We start from the raw sequence: 20,046 nt of genomic DNA, 5'->3' as shown, positions 1-20,046 counted from the left end.
ACGGGTTACTCAGCACTGTATCGACATGGCTCTCGTGTGTGTGTGTGTGTGTGTGTGTGTGTGCGTGTGTGTGTGTGTGTGTGTGTGGCTGAAATCCTGGTAAAAGCTGCACAAATCTTATCTCACAAGTCATGATTTGGCATTCTGCAGCGTCAGGGCGCATTAGTGTCAAAGGCCACGTGGCGCAGCTCGGCGCTCTGCCCCCGGGCCGTGTTTTCGCTGAGTCACCGTGCCGTGCGGTCCCGTCTGGCCGCGGCGCGCCCCGGCCTGTCACGGCTAAGCAGTTTTTTTCCCCGCTGATAAGGTTACCGACGGTGGGACGGAGAAAAATACAACCCAGGGACGACCAGCGCGCTGAATTCCTGCGGTTTTCCTTTTGAATCCGGTTACAGCTGCAGCCGAGGAAGTCGTTCAGTCTCATTTTCACAGTGATAATCCTGTTTTTCTGCAAACAAGGTAAAAAAAAAATCTGCCTGTGGGATGAGATAATCCCATTTGTCTCTCGCACTGATCGACTTGTTTCCATCATTTTTTTGAAGTGAGTGTCATTTTCTTGATCCTCGTGGCTGATCTGCCTTTTTCTGCCTTGTTTCAACACATTTCCACTCATTCCTAGAAAAACAATCCTGAAAACCGGCACTGGAAACAAGTGGGATTATCTCATCCCACTAGCAGATTATGTACCTTGTTTGAAAAGAAAGAAAAACAAGATTTTAAGACTGAATGGCTTGTTAAGTGTTTTTTTTTTTTTTTTTTTTTGCAGTGCAATACATCAGGACAAGACTGTTGTACAGTTTTAGTTATTCTGTTTTATTATTATTATTATTATTATTATTATTATTATTATTTATTTTATTTTTTATTTATTTATTTATTTATTTATTGCTTCTTTTTTTTTTTTGCAAGGTGGTGATTCTAACAGATTTCTGTGGATTATGGATTATTAAACCATCTTCATGTGCTGCAAAGAAAAAAATCCTGAAAATTTACTCAAACAAGTGAACAAGTGCATTGGAAACAAGTGGGATTATCTCAGATTTTTTTACCTCGATTGAAGGAAATCGAGATTTTAACACCGAATGTGAGACAAAAATGACTCGTTAAAATGCAGATGGGAAGTGAGTTTCCATCATGTGTGGATTAACAAGATGAGTTTGTGTCCTCGCTGACTTCTTTGTGTGTTTGTTGTTGTTGTTGTTGTTGTTGTTGTTGTGTTTGTGTTTTCCTCCTGCGAGCGTCTCTCCATCTGCCTGCCTGCCGACCTGCAGGACGGCTCGGCTGCTTTCCGTCAGGATCACAGAGGAGTCAAAAAGCAGGAGCGGCGACACGCTGAGCGCACGCCACGGAAGACGGATGACGGGGCACGGCCTCGCAACACGCCCGCACAGTGTGTGTGTGTGCGTGTGTGTGTGTGTGAGAGAGAGAGAGAGAGAGAGAGAGAGAGAGAGAGAGGCCCCCGAGAAAGAGATCATACCTGACTGACAACCTCTTACATAACACTCGGCTAAAATTAGGTGCTTGTCTGGGATCAGTTTAGGCAGCCGAGCTCTCAGCTGCGTCCATCTGGCTGCAGCAGACCTGCAGCTTACCCGCGGTCGGTCGGCCGGCCGGCCGGCGTGGAAGCCGAGCGCACGGCTTCTGGAGTGGAAGTTACATAACACAAGAGGCCGGGCGGTGAAACACACTCCGGCTACAATGAGCAGCCGTCACCTCTCCGCCTGAGAGGCAGCCACTCCTTTTACTATGGCCACTGTGGCAGCCTGTAACTCGAACCTTTTACCCACTGAAACACATACCACACATCCCGAGGTGTGAGTGTGTGTGTGTGTGTGTGTGTGTGTGTGTGTGTGTGTGTGAGAATAGCAGCACACTTAAGTGTTTTTTCTCCTCCGTGTTTTGTGCAGACAGAAAAGTGATACTCGGTGTTGCCGGAGAGATAATGTCGCTTTACGAGCCGAGAAGTGAGTTTATCACGCCACCATGCAATCCGAGCGGGCTCCTGCCGCTAAACGCCGCGAGGAAACGGCTCCAGCGACGACGACGAGGGGCGACGTGCTGTTCAGTTGGTTGGAAAAAAGCGTCGTGGAAATGGTGCGAGTGAGATCGAGCGGGTGAATGAAAGCAGAGAGGGAGGAGGTGGACGCCGGAAACAGGATGATGTCTCTAATGGGGCTTTCACATAGCGGGCGCTCAGCGCCGACCTCGGCGGCGTAGCCATTCATTGTGTATGTGGTCGCTGGGCGGCACGGCGCTCTGCTCTGCGCCGAGGAGGGCGCAGCGCAGAGCAGGGCGCTGCCGCTGGACAGCGCGCCGCCGCGGGTCAGGGCGCTGCGCCCAAGTTGGAAAATTTCAACTTGGGCGCTGCGCCCTGTGACGTCAACTCGGCGCACCCAATAGGAGAGAATAGTGGAATCGGAAAAAATTGGCGGATTTCGGCAGAAAGGCACAAGAAAAATGGAGGAGAGCATCATCGTGGCTGTCTCTCTGCGTCCAGAGCTGTGGGACAATAGACTGCAGGCATACTGTGATATTGTCAAAAAAGCCCAGGCATGGAGAGAAATATCCCACAGTTTAGGAGTACCAGGTGTGTTTAAAAATTGTCAGTGATATGATGTTTTTCCTTTCCACAATAGCCGATTTTTTTTTCTTTTTTCTGCAATTAAACACCAATACTGTTGTAAACTGAAGCAAATTATTTTCTAAACGGACAGGAGGTGTATGTATTTAGAAATCTAGATGATTGACATCATGCGATATGCACTACTCTTGAAAAGACAATGCAGTATAGTCATATATTTATTATAAAATCCCATGTGAAGTCACACACACAACAGGTAACTCTTCTTGCTGCTGCTCGTCTTCTCCTCCACCTCGTCCTCCTCAGAAGAACTGCTGCCAGAGCTGATCTTTGACTTGGTGACAGTTACATGGTGTATCCGAAGCTGCTGTGCTGTCCGCCAGAAAAAAAGTGTGCCGGAACGGAAAACTACTTCTCAGCGTCTGTATCGGTTGCATAGCAACCATCGCCAAATACGAGCACAACGCGCATGCGTGCGCCCTACTCAGCGCCGTGCTCAGCGCCCACTCTGCGCCAGTCTGCGCGGCACCCAGCGCTGTACCCAGCGCTGCGCGCCGCCCAAACCGCATCCTATGTGAAAGCCCCTTAAGAGTCACGGGAGATAAAGCCGGCGTTCGCCTTGGAAATTGAAATGCCGGTTAAAACGCTGTGTGTGTGTGTGTGTGTGTGTGTGTGTGTGACACGGTGGAGCCGCCTCCCACCAAAACAATTTGCCGACGAAAGGCGACCACGCAAAAAACTGGGTGAATATTTAATGGCCTGCACAAAGGCCTTATTGCTGCGTAATGAGCCGTGCAGATGATCCTGCAAGTGCACAACAATACTGTGTTAACATCGAATTCAAATCCCCTCAGAGGGCCATGGATTTACAACATGATGCAAACACAAAGTGTGAACACATCAGCAGATATCAGGTTGTTTCATGCTCAGGCTGCCGCTACAAGTACAGTGTGCATTTCTAATTTCTAATCTGGACTGAGTGAATTTACTGCACTGAGCTAATAGATGCCTAAATTTTATCTATCTATCTATCTACACCCATCCCAGTACTTAAAATACAGGGACTACAAATGGAAATTAATTAGTAGCTAAATCTGCAACAAAGCTTCTTTTCTCCTTGTTTGAGATTACTGCATTTTGTACATATTGATGTAAATAAACTTAATAACTAAGCTAAACTGAACGTTGCAGTTAATCAGCTGATTAAAGACCTTTAGCTCAACTCTGTAATTAAACCTTGGCTTTTATTTTGAAGGTGCTAGAAGTAGCATTTGGCTCCAATGGGGATGGGGGTGGGGGCGGGGCCTAAGGACGGCTTCACTTCAACGCATCACATCTGGAAATCTATCGGTTGGATTGCCGTGAAATCTGACGAGCACATTCATGATTCCAAAAGTTCCCATCTGGCCCGGCAGAAGATTAATAAATTCTGAAAATGCGAGGGGGAAATAACGCTTTCCTAGTATTTGGATTATCTACCCTTTTGTCTTCCTATATTGAACGGGGTCTAGGCTGTTTCCACTGTCAAACCAAACGTGGGCGTGCCGGGCTCCTCCGGTCTCTGCCGGCTCCTCGGTGGGGCTGTCCCGCCCAGAGGATCCCTACGGGCCACACAGGGCTGACCCAGCTCGGAGGCGGAGCTAAGGCCAGTGGGTGGGGCTTAGCTGACTGTGGGTGTGGCTTATCTGGCTGTGGGCGGGGCGACGGTGCAGCTGATCAGTCCAGGTGTCAGCGCAGAAGCTCGCTTTGTAGCAGAAACATAACGGAGGAAAGAAAAATGGAGGAGAAACGAGGACGTCAGGGCTCCGCTCGCCGTCTGGACAACGTCCAACATCAAATCCACGGCGTTTGACGACATGAAGACGTTATGTGATATAGAGTGAGAGAGCTGGGATCCAACACACAACTCCGCCAAAAACTGAAAAACCTGACGTAGTTCTGCAGGAGTTAGTCGGTGCCGAGTCTGCAGACGTTAGCCGTCGCTCACAGTGGTACGACAGTGGAAAAGCGGCTAGTGTGTAAAAAATAAGTGGCATGCACCTTTAATTAAGCAAATTAAATATCAACACCGAACACACAGACGATCACAGAGACATCTCACCCCGTGCCGCTTCAACAGGCTTGTAATTGCCTATTGCATCTTGAAGACGCATCATTGCATAAGTCCTCTCATCCACCAGCACACGTACACACACAGCGACACACACGCAGAGGGTGAGACAGGCGGGGAGATGCGACAGGTTTTGGCAGGCCCGCTGCAGCTCCCGCGGCGCTGTCGTATGTGCTGCGATGTGAAAGGACACACATGACGCTCGGGGGGGAGATGTAGGTCACACAGCGTGACACGTTTATTTTTGAAGAGCAGGAGGGAGCCACACGGGGCGGACAAAGGACCACACACGCTCACCGGGTGGACCGCATGGACACGCCGAAAGGGCAGGGCGCGCACACACACACACACACGCACACACACACACACACACACAGAGAGAGAGTGAGAGCAGTCCATCTGTTACTGTCGCTGTTCCCAGCAGGAATACATGCGACTCGCAATTCTGTAAACCACTGTTCCGAGAAAAAAGGCAGCGTGTGTGTGTGTGTGTGTGTGTGTGTGTGTGTGTTTGTGTGTGTTTGTGTGTGTTTGCGTGCGTGCGAGTGTGTGAGCGAGGCAGGAAACAGCGAGAGAGGGAGACAGAGACACACATGCTGCATTTCCACTGCGGTGTGTTTGCTGGTTATGATGCACCGACGATGAAAAGCTCAAGGCCGCAATTTGAGTAAATTTCCAACTGAATTCATTTCAGGTTCATCTGATGCTGATTGACTTATCAGAATAAGATCAATATTCTATATTCTACATCGGTTTCTTCTTTCAAAGCACTTTTGAGAATGTATTTTTATAATAAACCCTTCTTATAAATAATTTTTATGCTTATTTTCAATCTTGATTACTGCACTTTATTATTTTTTGACGTGGCTCTTGACTCTTGCACGGCTCCATTTTTAAGTTTAAGTCCATTTTAAGTCTATTTTGAAGTTTTGATTCACCGTGTAGTTTTTTTTTTTCCCATAAATTACCATGTATTTTATTTTTGTGCTTTCATGTGTTTGTTGTACAATAATTTGTACCGCTGGTTTTCATAAGTGCTGTATAAATTAACTTTATTATCATTTTTCTTGTTGTTGCTGTTACATCTCAGCTCAACTCAGCTTTATTTATATCGCACCTTTCATACAAACATGCAGCCCAAACTTTTTTTTATTTTTCTGTAAAGCCCTTTGGGACAAATTTGTAATTTGTGATTTTGGGCTATACAAATAAATAAAATTGAATTTAATTGAATTGAATTAAAAGAATACAGACAAAAAATAAAATAAAATAAAATAAAAATAAAAACAGTAGACAACAATTAAAAAAAAATTGGATTGCCAAAAAATTATAACAATAAAAACTATAAAATGTCAAAAAAATAAAAGTTCATTGGCAGTCAATTAAATAGAAATAAAATTAAATAAAAACATGGATAAAAATAAATATGAAAGCCAGTGATTAAACTGAAAAACTAAGGATATAATGTTATTCCAAAATAATATATATTCATATATCATATTCATATATATGTATGTATATATATATATATATATATATATATATATATATATATATATATATACATATGAATCAATCAGCCGTTAATGAGGAGTGCACCGCCAGACTGACAGCTTTCTATACTTTCTATCAGGTCCTGACTGCAGCTCATTCCAGATTATCAGATTTATCAAGACAAAAAAACAAACTTTTCACATGGATAGATTATCAACTGCGATACAAGTTTCACGAGTCTCGTTTTGGCATTTCCCGGTCATACACAGAGCCGATCAGTTTCTCTCTGCAGTTTTTTCACGTCACATTTTAATGTCGACTCAGCTCGCGTGGAAAATAAAACGAAAGTGGCACCAAAAAAAACAAAGAAAGTACCAGGTTTTATCCACAACTTTCGCCCGATGGAAAATCAAATAAACGCAGGTAGAGAGACAAGTCGAGGTGAGTCAAGTTCTTATTTCATATAATAAAGAAATCGGTGCTATTTAACTGCAAACATAATCAGAGTTTGAAAACTGCTGTTCATGAATTCAAGGTCAAAACAGCCGCTTCATAAATGTGATTACGCTGCTACTAACAAACTGACCACACTTTCGCACACTGACCGTACACGATCCAGGCGTATAGACGGCATATGGCTTTGTCCTACTCTTATTTATATAATCTGAAATATTACATAGTGTGCAGAATAAAGAGAAAAATGCAGACAAGATTAACTCCAAGACAAAGACATAAACCCACAGACGCTGCAGGAACAGTGACACTAATTGCTCTGTGTAACAAATATCGATTAATCATAAGAAAGCAGGGCAGCCAAACAGGAGGAAGAAAAAGAGAGAGCAAAATGGGGAGGGCAGGAGGAGTAAGAGCACAAAACAGAAAGAAAGAAAAATATGAATGGTGACTCTGGACGATGAATGGCCTCGGTCACCGGGATGTTAGACATGAATGGCCGGTTGTTTGTGGATGTAGGTTACTGTGGCACAGGAAATGACTTTGGCCGCTCGGTGCCGTAACACACGGAGACACGGGGGGTCTCGACGACACACTCCCCGAAAAAAAAAAAAAAAAAAAAAAAAACACTTTGCAGGCCAGTCGCTGACAGCTGCTGGCCTGCACACGGCACACGGCACACCGCTGAATGGAAACCACATTTCTGAAGCGCTTTTCTACGCTAGAGGCGGCCGCGCCACGTGCCGAGCTGCCCGACAGGAGCGCTTATCGGGCCTCAGTGCCTTGCTCAAGGACACTCTGACACACTGTGGAGGAGCCGGGGATCGAACCTGGAACCATCTCACGAATTTTTCCCGATTTTCCGAGTTTCATTTCTGCCGATTCCCTCCAAACTTTTATCACTGTTGCCAGTAAAATACTCTGAACCAAAAACGCGGTGTCCATGGTTACCTTACCTGCTTTGTTTTACCTGTGAACTGGAGTTTTCAGTTACATGGTAACACTTTACAATAACAGTACAACAATTAACGTTAGTTTACGTTAGTTAATGCCATAATGGTTAATTAACTGTTAGTTAATGATTATTATGGCATTTACTAATGTTAATAATATCTACAATAACCCTTAAATAACATAGAAATTAATACCTTAGCATGAACAGCATTAGTACATGATTCTCAGACACATTAGTTAATGGTTAGTTACCTGTTACTTAATGTTTATTACCTGTTACTTAATGTTTATTATGGCATTAACTAACATTAATTGTTGTACTCTTATTGTAAAGTGGTATCAATTATTTGATACAGACAAAATAAGTTTGGGGTCATGATCACGAGCACCTGAAACAGAAACACGACATTGTAATGTAACTTGTGTTAAATGGACACAATGATCACGTATCACGGCTGATTTCGTGATATTGGCAAATACCGTATCGTTGTCGAAGGAATCGATGTAATATGTCAGTGTGATGAACCTTGTGATGTACACCTCCCTCTCTCTGACATGGCCCCAGACTGCGTGTTACACCAGCTCTACTTCCTGTGTGTAAATGAATTTTTACCTCAAGGAAAATGAGGGAGGGACACACAGAAAGACAATGTGTTATTTAGAGTGATGGAAGATGATGAGCACAGCTGGAGGCGCGTGTGTGTGTGTGTGTGTGTGTGTGCTGAGAATAAAGCAGAGTGTGTGGAAGGAATCGATCATTAAGTGTGTGTGAGTGTGCGCGTGGATAAGTGTATCAGTGCATGTGTGTGTAATCCAACACGTGTCTGTGTGTGTGTGTGTGTGTGTACATGTGTGCCTGGTTGGGTAACTAATGGAGTCCCAGTATGGGTCGTCTTCCCCCCAGCTGGGGCCCTGAGGGGCTCGGGGGCCCTGAGAGGCCCCCCGCCGCGGCCCCAGCAGGTCGACCTGACCTCCAGCTCTAATGAGGGAACACACCGAGCGTCTCGCCCTCCGTCTCTCGACCGCTCACATGAAAAGACGACATAAAAATAACAACAAAAAATAATAAAATAAAAATCCCTCTCTTGGAGCTCCGTGGGACAAAAGAGCTGCAGCAGGTCTGTTTCCAGAGACTCGTGCCAAAATTAAAAATAAAAAATCAGATTTGCATGTGAGCCCGTTTCTTGCTTTGCTGTTGTTACGTAACGTCGAAAACCTCGCTCTGAGCCCGAGCCAGACGCCGACTTCACCAAAAGGCAGCGCGGCGTTCATGAAACGCCACTCTGGGAGGAGAAAAGAGGAATAAATGCAGCCGAACCCTCTGAAGAGCGCGCGCACACTTAGCCTCCACAAAGTCTGACTGAAAGCATCTCAGAACAAAGCAACGGTGACAAATGTCCCACACCTTGAGGTTTTCTTTTTATTTCTTTTTCTTTCTTTCTTTCTTTTTTTTTTTGAATATGACTACTTCAGGGCATTTTACCTTTCAGGCGCTGTGAAATGAGCATGTTTCAGCTTCCCAGAGCACTAATGTTATATTATTAGCTGTGAGAACCGCTGCTGGGGGAGTTTGGGGGAATTATTCCTCTCCTTGTCGCCGCAGAATGAAAACTTGTCGGCGCACGTTCATTAAATATACAGAGGAAGGAGAACACTTAACACCGCCGAGTCAGGCCGGCACGCTCCTGCATGCATAATGAAGCTGAGCGCCGGGTTCCTGTAATCCACGTCGTGACCCCCGGCACACACACACACACACACACACACACACACACACACACACGCCTGCAGAGAATTTTAATATCGCTCACATCATTTCCAACACACAGTGAAAGCGGACACAGATCATGGAGTTAACTGTATTGAGGAGCCTAAATTTTTACACCGTTGGAGCTTTTTCACTTTACATTTCTTTCTATTTCTTACGATTCACTGCAAAAATGCAAAATCTTACCAAGATTATGTATATTATTTGTTTATTTCAAGTCAAAAATGTCTTATTTCCAGTCAAAATATCTCATTACACTTAAAATAAGACATGATCACCTCAGAAGTAACTTGTTTTTAGACAAAATTTGCTTGTTTCATTGGCAAAATTTGCCAGTGGAAAAAGTGAAAATTCACTTGAAATAAGTGAAAATTAGCTAGAAACAAGAAACAAATTTTGCCAATGAAACAAGCAAATGTTCACTTGAAACAAGAGACAATTGTCTAAAAACAAGTTCCTTCTGAGGTGATCATGTCTTATTTTAAGTGTAATGAGATATTTTGACTAGGAATAAGACATTTTTGACTTGAAATAAGACAAATAATCTTGGTAAGATTTGGAGTTTTTGCAGTGTTTAACTCTTTTCTCGAGAATCTGAGCGGCTGCGGCTGACCCAGTTTCCGGTCGGGGATCAATAAAGTATTTTCGATCCCGGTTCTGAGGCTGTTAAGGTCGTGCAGTGTCGGGAAAAGCCGAACACACTACACACACAGAGTGAGGCGGAGAACGGTCGGCCCATAGAAACTGAATGATTGACAACTTCTGTGAATACACCCTTTGAGATCATAGCTTTTTCATTAGTCAACTGGAATTAATAAACAAAACACAACGATAATGAAAAAATGTTTCATTAAAATATCCGTTTAAAACTGTAACTGCAGGAGACGAGGCGCCCCTGATGACAGCTATGCGCCGGCAAAGACTTATTAAAAATATTTGTTATATTTTAACACCAATATTGGCTCTGAAAATACAGGCTACATCATCCTGTGCACCTTATGTAATAATAAAAGTGTCATTTTTTTGTTTTTAAAACTCTTATCATTGGATCTGACCCCTTCAGAGTGATCAGCACAGGAAAAGTGGAAAACAAGTTTTATTTGAATTTGATGTTTTAGGGGTTTTGGCTGATGCTCTTTTCTGGAGGGACTTCTTCTTCTTCTTCTTCTTCTTCTTCTCCTTCTTCTTCTTCTTCTTCTTCTTCTTCTTCTTCTTCTTCTTCTTCTTTATCTTCTTCTTGAGGTTCAGTCCATCACAGGGCGACAACAGACCAGCCTGTCCACACAAAGACGGTTCATTTAAAACCTGTCAGCTCACCTTAAGACAGACACTTAAACACACCTGAGGGTGATTTACATCAGGTCCACACTAACTTGTAAATGTGAAAATGCATATTACTAAGTCAACAGGGGATTTTGAAAACGTCCTCCAAAGTGTGTGAACCTGGAAACGCTGGTGTGGAGCTGCAGTGTGGACGGGGAAGATGGGGCTTTTTGAAAAAGCTGTGATCTCACCTGAGCCCACGCAGGCCGTGCACATCCGAGTTTAACCCAGACTCGACTTTTGTCTGAAAAAGTTCTGGCCGGAACCTGAAAGATAACGGTTTGTCCGACTGGAGACGCGATTGGAAACCCGACCTGAACCGAGAAATGAAGACCAAAGCCGTCAGGTCCCGTCAGGATTCTGCACATGAGTGTCACGCTCTGCACCTGCTCGATATTAGGGGTGCAACGGATCACAAAACTCACGGATCGGATCGTATCATGGTTTTGAGTCACGGATCGGATCATTTTTCGGATCAGCAAAAAAAAAAAAAAAAAATCGCCAGTTTTCTAGACTACCATATTAACCCGCATAAAATACGACCCTGATTTTTAAGACGACCCCTCTTTTTCAACACCTTTTTTTGGAAAAATACTTTTTATATGGACAAAATCTTGTTTAAATAAAAAAGCCACCGGCCTGCGTCAGGCGGGTCGGCCGCGGCACCGGCTGGTACCGCGCCCACCCGGTCAGGTCTGCTGGATCTGACAGGTGAGCGGCCGGTGCCGCGGTACGAGTACTAACATGGAAGGGTGCAAGCCAGTTATTTCACCTAGGGCGGCAACATAGGCAGAACCGCCACTGTTGTCCACCATCGTTTTTCCATCATCACTGTATGTTGCAGGGAAGCCAAAATGCTCCCATACATGCGATTTAAATGATGCAGGAGGTTTTTCAAGTTCCTCTGCTCCTCCGCTAGCCATGATTACCGCAGCGCTTGACCAGTGTGGATTGCACATGCGCCCTTCACGTGAACGCACACAACTTTTTTTTTTTTTTTTCATCAACCAATCCGCAGACCACGTGCGTGCCGAACCGTGGAGAGGGATCCGTACGGATCACGGATCAACGATGATCCGTTGCACCACTACTCGATATGGTGTGTTTTGGAGCGTTTCAGCCGCCTTTTGGAAAACCGACTCTGGAAAAGCTCGTGTGGTGTTGTGTGGCCGGTGTTTTCAAATCTACCCGGCTTAGTCTGGACATTACAGGTCAAATCAAGCATAACTGTCAAGGAAAATTCATTTGGTGAGGGTGCCAAACGTCCATGCACACAGCAGCAGGCAAAGAAATATCACACAAAAAACTGTCCCATCCACCTGGGTGCATGTCTTTGCGGTGATCAGGTGAGCACAGGGTCCGCACACACAAAGGCCAAGATTCAATCCGGGACCTTCCTGGTAACCAGCTGGTGGAGTTACACTGTAAAATATTCAAGACAGAATCGCCTGCAGTGGCACAGAAGCAGAGATGCAGGACAGATGCACAAAGATCGGCTTCTGCAGCGGCTGCTATCGCATGCACGGTGTGAAAATTCAAACGCGGGGTATGAAACAGGGATAAATGCACAAATACAAATCTGCGGCGAGCGGCTGGCATTTCTTCCCTTGCCTCCGCAGCAACAGCAACGGCAGCAGATCCAAAACGCAGATGGAAATGCCCCGTGCCTTTGTTGCTGCAGTGCATCCGTTGGCTGCGTCTAAATCTGGATATCGATCGGTTTATGCAACGGAGCCAAACTTGGGAGGCCAAAGTGAGCGAGGGAGAGAGGCTGAGGCCCTTTGGCTATGAATCACAACGCAGGGAAGGACTATTTAGGGCCCAAAACAGCCTCCTTTTTCAATGGTGGCCTTACACCTCTCCCACTGCAAGCCCACAGCTGTACTAGAGCGCCTCGCCTCCTACACACACACACACACACACACACACACACACACACACACTCGACAGGAAGGAAGGCTTCGCTCAGGATGAGTTCGGTGGACGGCTCTTCAGAATATAAACCACGGGTTAAAGAGTGGGCCTGTGAGGGTGTGTGTGTGTGTGTGTGTGTGTGTAGAGCTCCACCTGGTGATTGATTTTAAAAGAAGCTTTTTTTAAAAAAAAGAAAAAAAAAAAAAAAGAAACCCACACACTCCCACCAGAGGAAACAAACCATGACGGTACAGCAGGGAAGCTGAAGTGGACGCTGCACCGCGCTGCACTGCAAACTAAAAGAAAAAAAAAAAGACTCATCTTCAGTGTTCAAATCTTGTTTTACTTCAAAATCTGCCAGTGGGATGAGATAATCCCACTTGTTTCAAACGCTCATCAACTTGTCTCCATTATTTTCTTGAATGAAGTGAATGAAGTGCCATTTTCTTCAATCTTTGTGGGCTCGTCTGCCTTATTCTGCCTCGTTTCCACAAATTTATAGAAAAAAAAACCTGAAACAAATGAAACTGCAGCTTCCAATGTCACTTGTTCCAGGATTTTTTGGGGGTACAAATACGATTAAAGGCCTCTTGAACAATGTGTAAAACTGACGGGAACAGGAAGTGGAGGGATCAAAATGAGGCTGAGCGGTTTACACGGGCAGAGGAGCAGGTCCAGCTCCTCCTCAAAGACTCAAATGAAGACAAGTTCTTCAGAAAGTGGTGTCGAGGTGAGGTCGGCTGCTCGGTTTTCAGCAAGAAACGAAGAAGAAATTTCAAAAATTGATAAAAGAATTGTCTGTCCTCCTGTGGTGATGCGTTTACTGACCTAACAGACTGCCCTCCTCCTGTGGCGATGCGTTTACTGACCTAACAGACCGCCGTCCTCCTGTGGTGATGCGTTTACTGACCTAACAGACCGCCGTCCTCCTGTGGCGATGCGTTTACTGACCTAACAGACCGCCGTCCTCCTGTGGCGATGCGTTTACTGACCTAACAGACCGCCGTCCTCCTGTGGCGATGCGTTTAATGACCTCACAGACCGCCGTCCTCCTGTGGCTATGCGTTTAATGACCTCACAGACCGCCGTCCTCCTGTGGTGATGCGTTTAATGACCTAAGAGGCCGCCATCCTCCTGTGCCGATGTGTTTAATGACCTCACAAACCGACCCCCTCCTGTGGCGATGCGTTTAATGACCTCACAGACCGCCGTCCTCCTGTGGTGATGCGTTTAATGACCTCACACATCACCGTCCTCCTGTGGCGATGTATTTACTGACATCACAGACCGCCGTCCTCTTGTGGCGATGCGTTTAATGACCTAATAGATCCCATCCTCCTGTGGTGATGCGTTTAATGACCTAAAAGACCCCATCCTCCTGTGGCGATGCGTTTAATGACCTAATAGACCCCATCCTCCTGTGGTGATGCGTTTAATGACCTAACAGACCGCCGTCTTCCTGTTGTGATGCATTTAATGACCTCACAGACCGCCGTCCTCCTGTGGTGATGCGTTTAATGACCTAACAGACCGCCGTCTTCCTGTTGTGATGCGTTTAATGACCTCACAGACCACCGTCCTCCTGTGGTGATGTGTTTAATGACTTCTCTTCATGCACTCTTCATTTTAATTTTGATTTTCAATTGTAATTTTATTGGTGAATCCTGAAATGCACTGGCCTCTTTCACCAATAGATTTTACAGAATAGAGCTGAAGCTGCAAATAACGGTGTGTTTTTATCTGCCAAGTCTCTGGCAGAGCAGACTCACCCTCACCTGCTGCCAAAATGCTATTTTTTACCGTCCAAGGCGATCTACCATCTCTCTTTTGGCTGTAAATTTCCACTGGCGCTGCACCGCCTGTTACCGCCTGCTCCTCTTACGACAGACACAATCCCAGATATCTACTGCTTTTACGAGTCTGTTGTGCAAACTGGAAGTCTTTTGTCGAGGGAATAGAGTTTTTCATGCAGACACTGCAGCTGAGTGACAAGTGACATTAAAAAAACCCATAAAAAGGACTTTTATTGTCTTGATTTGATGTATTTCCTGTTGAAACAGGATGTGTGGGAGGACATGGTGCCGGGAAGGATCATTCACCCCTCATGTAAAGAAAATATATTTATCAATATATTACATGAAATATATTGCAATATATTGCAATAAATTACATTTAATATATGGAATTACAATACATTTATATGTTATGTATTTGAAAATGTCTTAGCAATACATGGAATAATATATTGGTGAAACATATATAATGCAATATATTATATATATTGCATCAATATATTTTAATATATGGAATAATACATAAGTAATTGCACATTTCAGATGGGAAATATATGGAAAATATAAAGACTAGTTCCCATATATGGAAATGTATTATCTAATATATCACATGATATTTTCCAGTATACTGCAATATATTTTTTTTTTTTCGTAAGGGACAGGTCAATAATTGGTTCATAATCGCTCAATCGACCAATTTCAGCTCAGTCAAGTGTGGAGCGGCGCCACCTTGCAGCTGAAAGCCCGCAGCGCTCAGAGACAAAATAATCCCAGTTAATCCAGCAGGAGCCTCCTGAGAGTCAAATGTGGCCCTCATTTCCATCCCGAAAACTTTTTTTTTTTTTTTAAATTTTTGCCTTAACTTCTGATTATCTACAAGCGATCTGTCATGAACCAGGAAGCAGGACTGAGCTCTCAGCTCCCTCTAGTGGTCACAAAGAAAATGGAACTGCAGCTTTAATGAGGAGTTGAACACCGCAGGGCAGAAATGTTTTCACAAATTGCCGTGACATGGTAAACAGTAGAGACATGAAATCTGGCACATCGATTGGAAGTTGTGTGCAAATGCTGCCTCAAGAACCCGTAAAGTCGGCCATATTGGATTTTCCGCTTTTTCCACAATTTTCCATTTCGAGTTTTTTTTTTTATATATACACATTTTCGACATCTCCTCCTAGACCGTAGGTTCGATTCCTTCAAAATTCACTGTGGACCATCACTGGACCAAGCTGATCAAACGTTGCACAAGGCTTGTTGGCATCTTATTTAGTTTTCAAGATATTGACCAATGAACTTCAAAAGGGGGCGTGGCTTAGCACATAAACGGACATAAGTCAACAACCGTCGGGCCAATCGTCATGAAACTCGCAGGATATGTTCGCATCAGTGCCTGAAACATACCCTGAGAGTTTCATGGAAATTGACCACTAGGGGGCGCTACAAATGCAGAAGTTGTTTGTCCAGTCGTTATGAAACTGGCAGAATATGTTCACATCAGTGCCTGAAATAAACTCTGAGAGTTACTGAGAAGCCGCTGAAGATCTCAACTTCTAATGATCTTTGTTGGCTTGAACTTGCGGCTCCATTCTATATTTCTTACTCTGAAAGTTAAATCAGGTTGAGATGATCAGGAAATGCATTTTGGTTGTCTGGGCGTGTCGGAGAGACTGACCTGCTTGACTTTGCTGAGCTCCTCCTCCATCTGATGCTGAGCTCTCTGCGACTCAGCCAGCTGCTCCTGTGGACAGAGGGACCGTCAGCGACCGCCACCACCAATCAAACCAGCCCGTCGGCCATGAGAGACGGGGGTTTGGTGGTGAAACAGTTTGAGTTTCTCTGAAAGTTTCGTGCACATGGTTTCTCAGGATCAGTCATGTTAGGTCTAGTTTTCCTTTTTTAAACTGTTTTTCATAGTAATTATTTTTTAAATAAAGCCGATCTACCCCACTAAACATTACGAGTTCCTCCAGGTAAAAACAAAAGCAGCAATATAATATAATACAATATGAAATAAATAATGGTGCATGCTCGTAAAAAAACTGTCTGAACAAAATTAAAAGGATGGAAGATGTAAAAAATGAAAGTACAGACAGTGAGATCGGTGTGGAGCTGAGATCAGGATGAGGCGAGGTCTGGCAGAACGGCTACAAGGTCATGAGAATGAGAAAGGAGTTTGAAACAGAGGCAACTACCAGGTTTGTGTGTGTGTGTGTGTTTGTGTGTGTGTGTGTGTGTGTGTGTGTGTGTGTGTGTGGACTAACACAGGTCAAAAAGCTGAGTCAGCAGCTCATCTGTGTACCTGCAGCCTCTTGATCTCCCTCAGAGCCTCGATGTGCTCCTTCCTCAGTCTCTCCATTTCCTCCAGGTCATCAGAGTCCGACAGTGACGGCTGCACACACACACACACACACACATACACACACACACACACACAAACAGACGATCAGCAGGGTGGACTTCTGTGGGCCGTCAGTCTGTCACTTTAGCAGACAACCAGCCATCGTTTGCAGGTTTGGTGACATCAGATAGTTCAGACTATACTTCACCACTAAAGTTCACTATTTCACCAGCCAATCAGAACAGAGCATGACCTCCACATGATGGAGATGTAGACAGGGTGTTTTCTGTCCTGCCAGTGTCCTTCAAAAAGTCACCAACAGTTATTTTGTGTAAATACGACGGCTTCAGAGCTGCTGGAAGGTTTATTTTTTCAGTTTGACGGAGCCAGGCTAACGACTCCTATAGACTTCAAGTCTTTATGCTAAGCTAATAAGAAATGCTAACCCTAGGAACCGAACCACTGGAGGTCCAGAGGTGGAAATGTTCTCCAACATCTGGTCTCAGTCTGGGGAAGTCGGAAAAAGGGGATTTTGGTCAAAAACGATGGAGTTTTTCTTTACGTCCTCGTATTCTTGTTCCTCAATTATTCACAATTTAAATGCTACCCCTCGGGCAAATCATGCGTAAAATTGGATGTCCAATAATTTTCTGCAGTTAAATAAAACCAAATCAGAGGTTATTATAATCTACCTCCCCATCCCAGCACTACCTTTATCAGCAGTTTCAACTCTAGTGTGGATGCCTTGGCTAATAATGTCTGCAAAGAGGTCTACAACCCAGAAGTGATTTTTGACCGCGGTCTTTTGATGCTCGAGTGACCAAAGTGCTGCGGTCCCGCTTCGCCCGGCTGAGATCAGGTCATTCCTTCCTCCTGCAGGTTTTAGAAAAGCTCATCCGTGCCTTTATTACCTCCAGACTCGACGACTGTGCTGCACTTTTTTTATTCTGCTGTTAGAAAGAGGAACATTCAGAGATTGCAGTTGGTGCAGAACGCCGCTGCTGCCAGGCTTTTAACAGGTACAAAGAGAGTCGCCCACATCACACCTGTCCCTGCCGCTCTCCGCTGGTCACCTGGGAGCTTTAGAGCTGATTTTGAGGTTTTTGCTGCTTGTTTTTGAGGCACTAAATGGCCAGACTCCTGCTTATTATATCTGTGAACGGCTGATCCATTATGAGCCTGATCGCTGCCTGAGATCCTCCAGCAGGGATCAACCACGGGGCCCCAGATCCCAGCTCGACACCCAGGGGCCCGGGCCTTTTCTTGTTGGGGCCCCCACCTGGAGATCTCAGGCAGGTAAACTCAGCATCCTCCTTTAACCCTATAAAGCCTGAACTATGAAAGAATTGGCAGAAAATTCAAATTTTTTTAAACTGAACCCTTTATTTAGTCCTATAACAAAATATATATATAAAAAGAAAAAAAAAAAAAAAACATGTTATTACACGACCTTTCTGGTGTATGATATATGATATGTACTTGAAGTGCCAATGGTATGGTCCAGGGTGAACATGGGAAGTGTCCAAAGGTATACAACAGTATTTTGGTCAAGTATTGATTAAACTGAAAACGAAAAACGGAATTGAAAATGTGTATCATATTTGATACAAATGGCTTTATAGGGTTAAATCTCTTCTTAAACCCCACTCTTATCATTTAGCTTTTCTTAACCGGTGCTGGCCGCTTCTTAATTATTCTGTTGTGTTTCATCTCATGTTGGATTTTATTACTTGTGTTATTTATTTTGTTATTGTTAAGCACTTTATAACCCCTGTTTTGAGAAGAGCTCTATAAATAAAGTTTATTATTATTATCATTATTATATTCAGATCAACTATACAACATGTAACCCCCTCTAGCTCTGTACAATTACCTCTCATCCTGGGCTACAGCTATACCGAAAATAAAATTAGTAAATGAATGAAGTGAATAATATTTGACCTCTGACAAAGCTCTTGTGTTTTATTTCCCCCCCTAGTGACCAGACATAGCGGATCAATCTTTAGCAGTGGCTGGTTCGTGTCGGGACGCCCCGCGCCCCGGCAGCATGGAAAGCTTTTCCCCCGTCCCGCTCGTGGGACGGTTCACGCCTCCGATCCGATCACAGCGCCGACAGATCGATGTCGAACCGTTTGCAGCCTCCATCCACGTCGATGCAGCAGCAGCAGCTCGCGGCACGCTCTGAGCAGCACCAACACACCACAGCTCCCCACAAACCAAAGATCCAGAGTCAACTAAAAATTATTTGAATTATTGAGGAACGCACCAGCACTGTTATGTAACTTGACTGGGCATGTGATGGACGTTTTTTTACGATTTCAACAATTCCCTCATCATATCACTCCAGTTCTCAGATCTTTACACTGGCTTCAAGATATTGCTGTTGGTTTATAAAGCACTAAATGGTTTATGGCCAAAATACATCTCTGATCTGCTGCTGAATTATGAACCATCCAGACCTCTGAGGTCGTCTGGGACAGGTCTGCTTTCTGTCCCCAGAGTCAAAACTAAACATGGAGAAGCAGCGTTTATTTTTCATGCTCCACATATCTGGAACAAACTCCCAGAAAACTGTAGATCTGCTGCGACTCTCAGTTCTTTTAAATCACAGCTGAAGACTTTTCTGTTTGCCGCTGCCTTCCATTAAACCACATTAAGGGTTAATATTTTACACTGCAGTGTAACTTTCAATGTCCTGCTTTATCATCTTATTCTCCTTTTAGCTTCTTTTTATTAATTGTTTCTATGTATGTTTTCTTGTGTTGCTTTTATATTGTTTTAATGCCTTTATGCTCTATGTAAAGCACTTTGAATTGCCTTGTCGCTGAAATGTGCTATACAAATAAACTTGCCTTGCCTTGCCTCATCTACATTTTGTTTTCTGTCGCCAAAAATAATTGTAATACTGTGATAATTATGGGTAAACCCTTTCAGTTTGTCTTAATTCAGTTCAATTGGTGATTTATTGGCAGTTTAGTGAAGCAGAAACCTCTTCACACTGTCAGAGTAGAAAAAACACACACACACACAACCAATCCCACTGATCAATTCCACTGATCAGAGCATATTGGACACACACAGCAACACACACAACGCTGCCGGCTGCTCTACAACGTCCAATACGCTCTGCAGCTGATACTACATCTCCACACACACACACACACACACACACAGAGGACCTTTCGGTTTAAGGCTCTTAGGGTTAATCATTTCCCAGGGGGGGAGTTTAGATGACAAGCGTTTCTATATTCAGAGCCATAGAGCGGCCGTGCTCGAACTTATGTAACATCAATATTTACGAGCGGCTCTAAATCCTCCTAC

General features: G+C 44.3%; 1 protein-coding gene across 1 annotated transcript in view; it reads right to left on the bottom strand.

Moving 5' to 3' along the window:
- stxbp4 (syntaxin binding protein 4) overlaps nucleotides 1-20,046 on the bottom strand; it is a 71,115-nt gene that overhangs the window by 16,322 nt on the left and 34,747 nt on the right. Inside the window, exons 15-16 of the mRNA XM_030078110.1 lie at nucleotides 16,687-16,776; nucleotides 16,060-16,125 (exon numbers count right to left, since the gene is read on the bottom strand). Coding sequence (XP_029933970.1) covers nucleotides 16,060-16,125; nucleotides 16,687-16,776 — 156 coding nt within the window. The remainder of the gene's footprint in view (nucleotides 1-16,059; nucleotides 16,126-16,686; nucleotides 16,777-20,046) is intronic.

This window comes from Myripristis murdjan, chromosome 19 (assembly GCF_902150065.1).
Source record: "Myripristis murdjan chromosome 19, fMyrMur1.1, whole genome shotgun sequence".
Classification (NCBI taxonomy): domain Eukaryota; kingdom Metazoa; phylum Chordata; class Actinopteri; order Holocentriformes; family Holocentridae; genus Myripristis; species Myripristis murdjan.
This window is presented reverse-complemented; position numbering and strand designations above follow the sequence as displayed.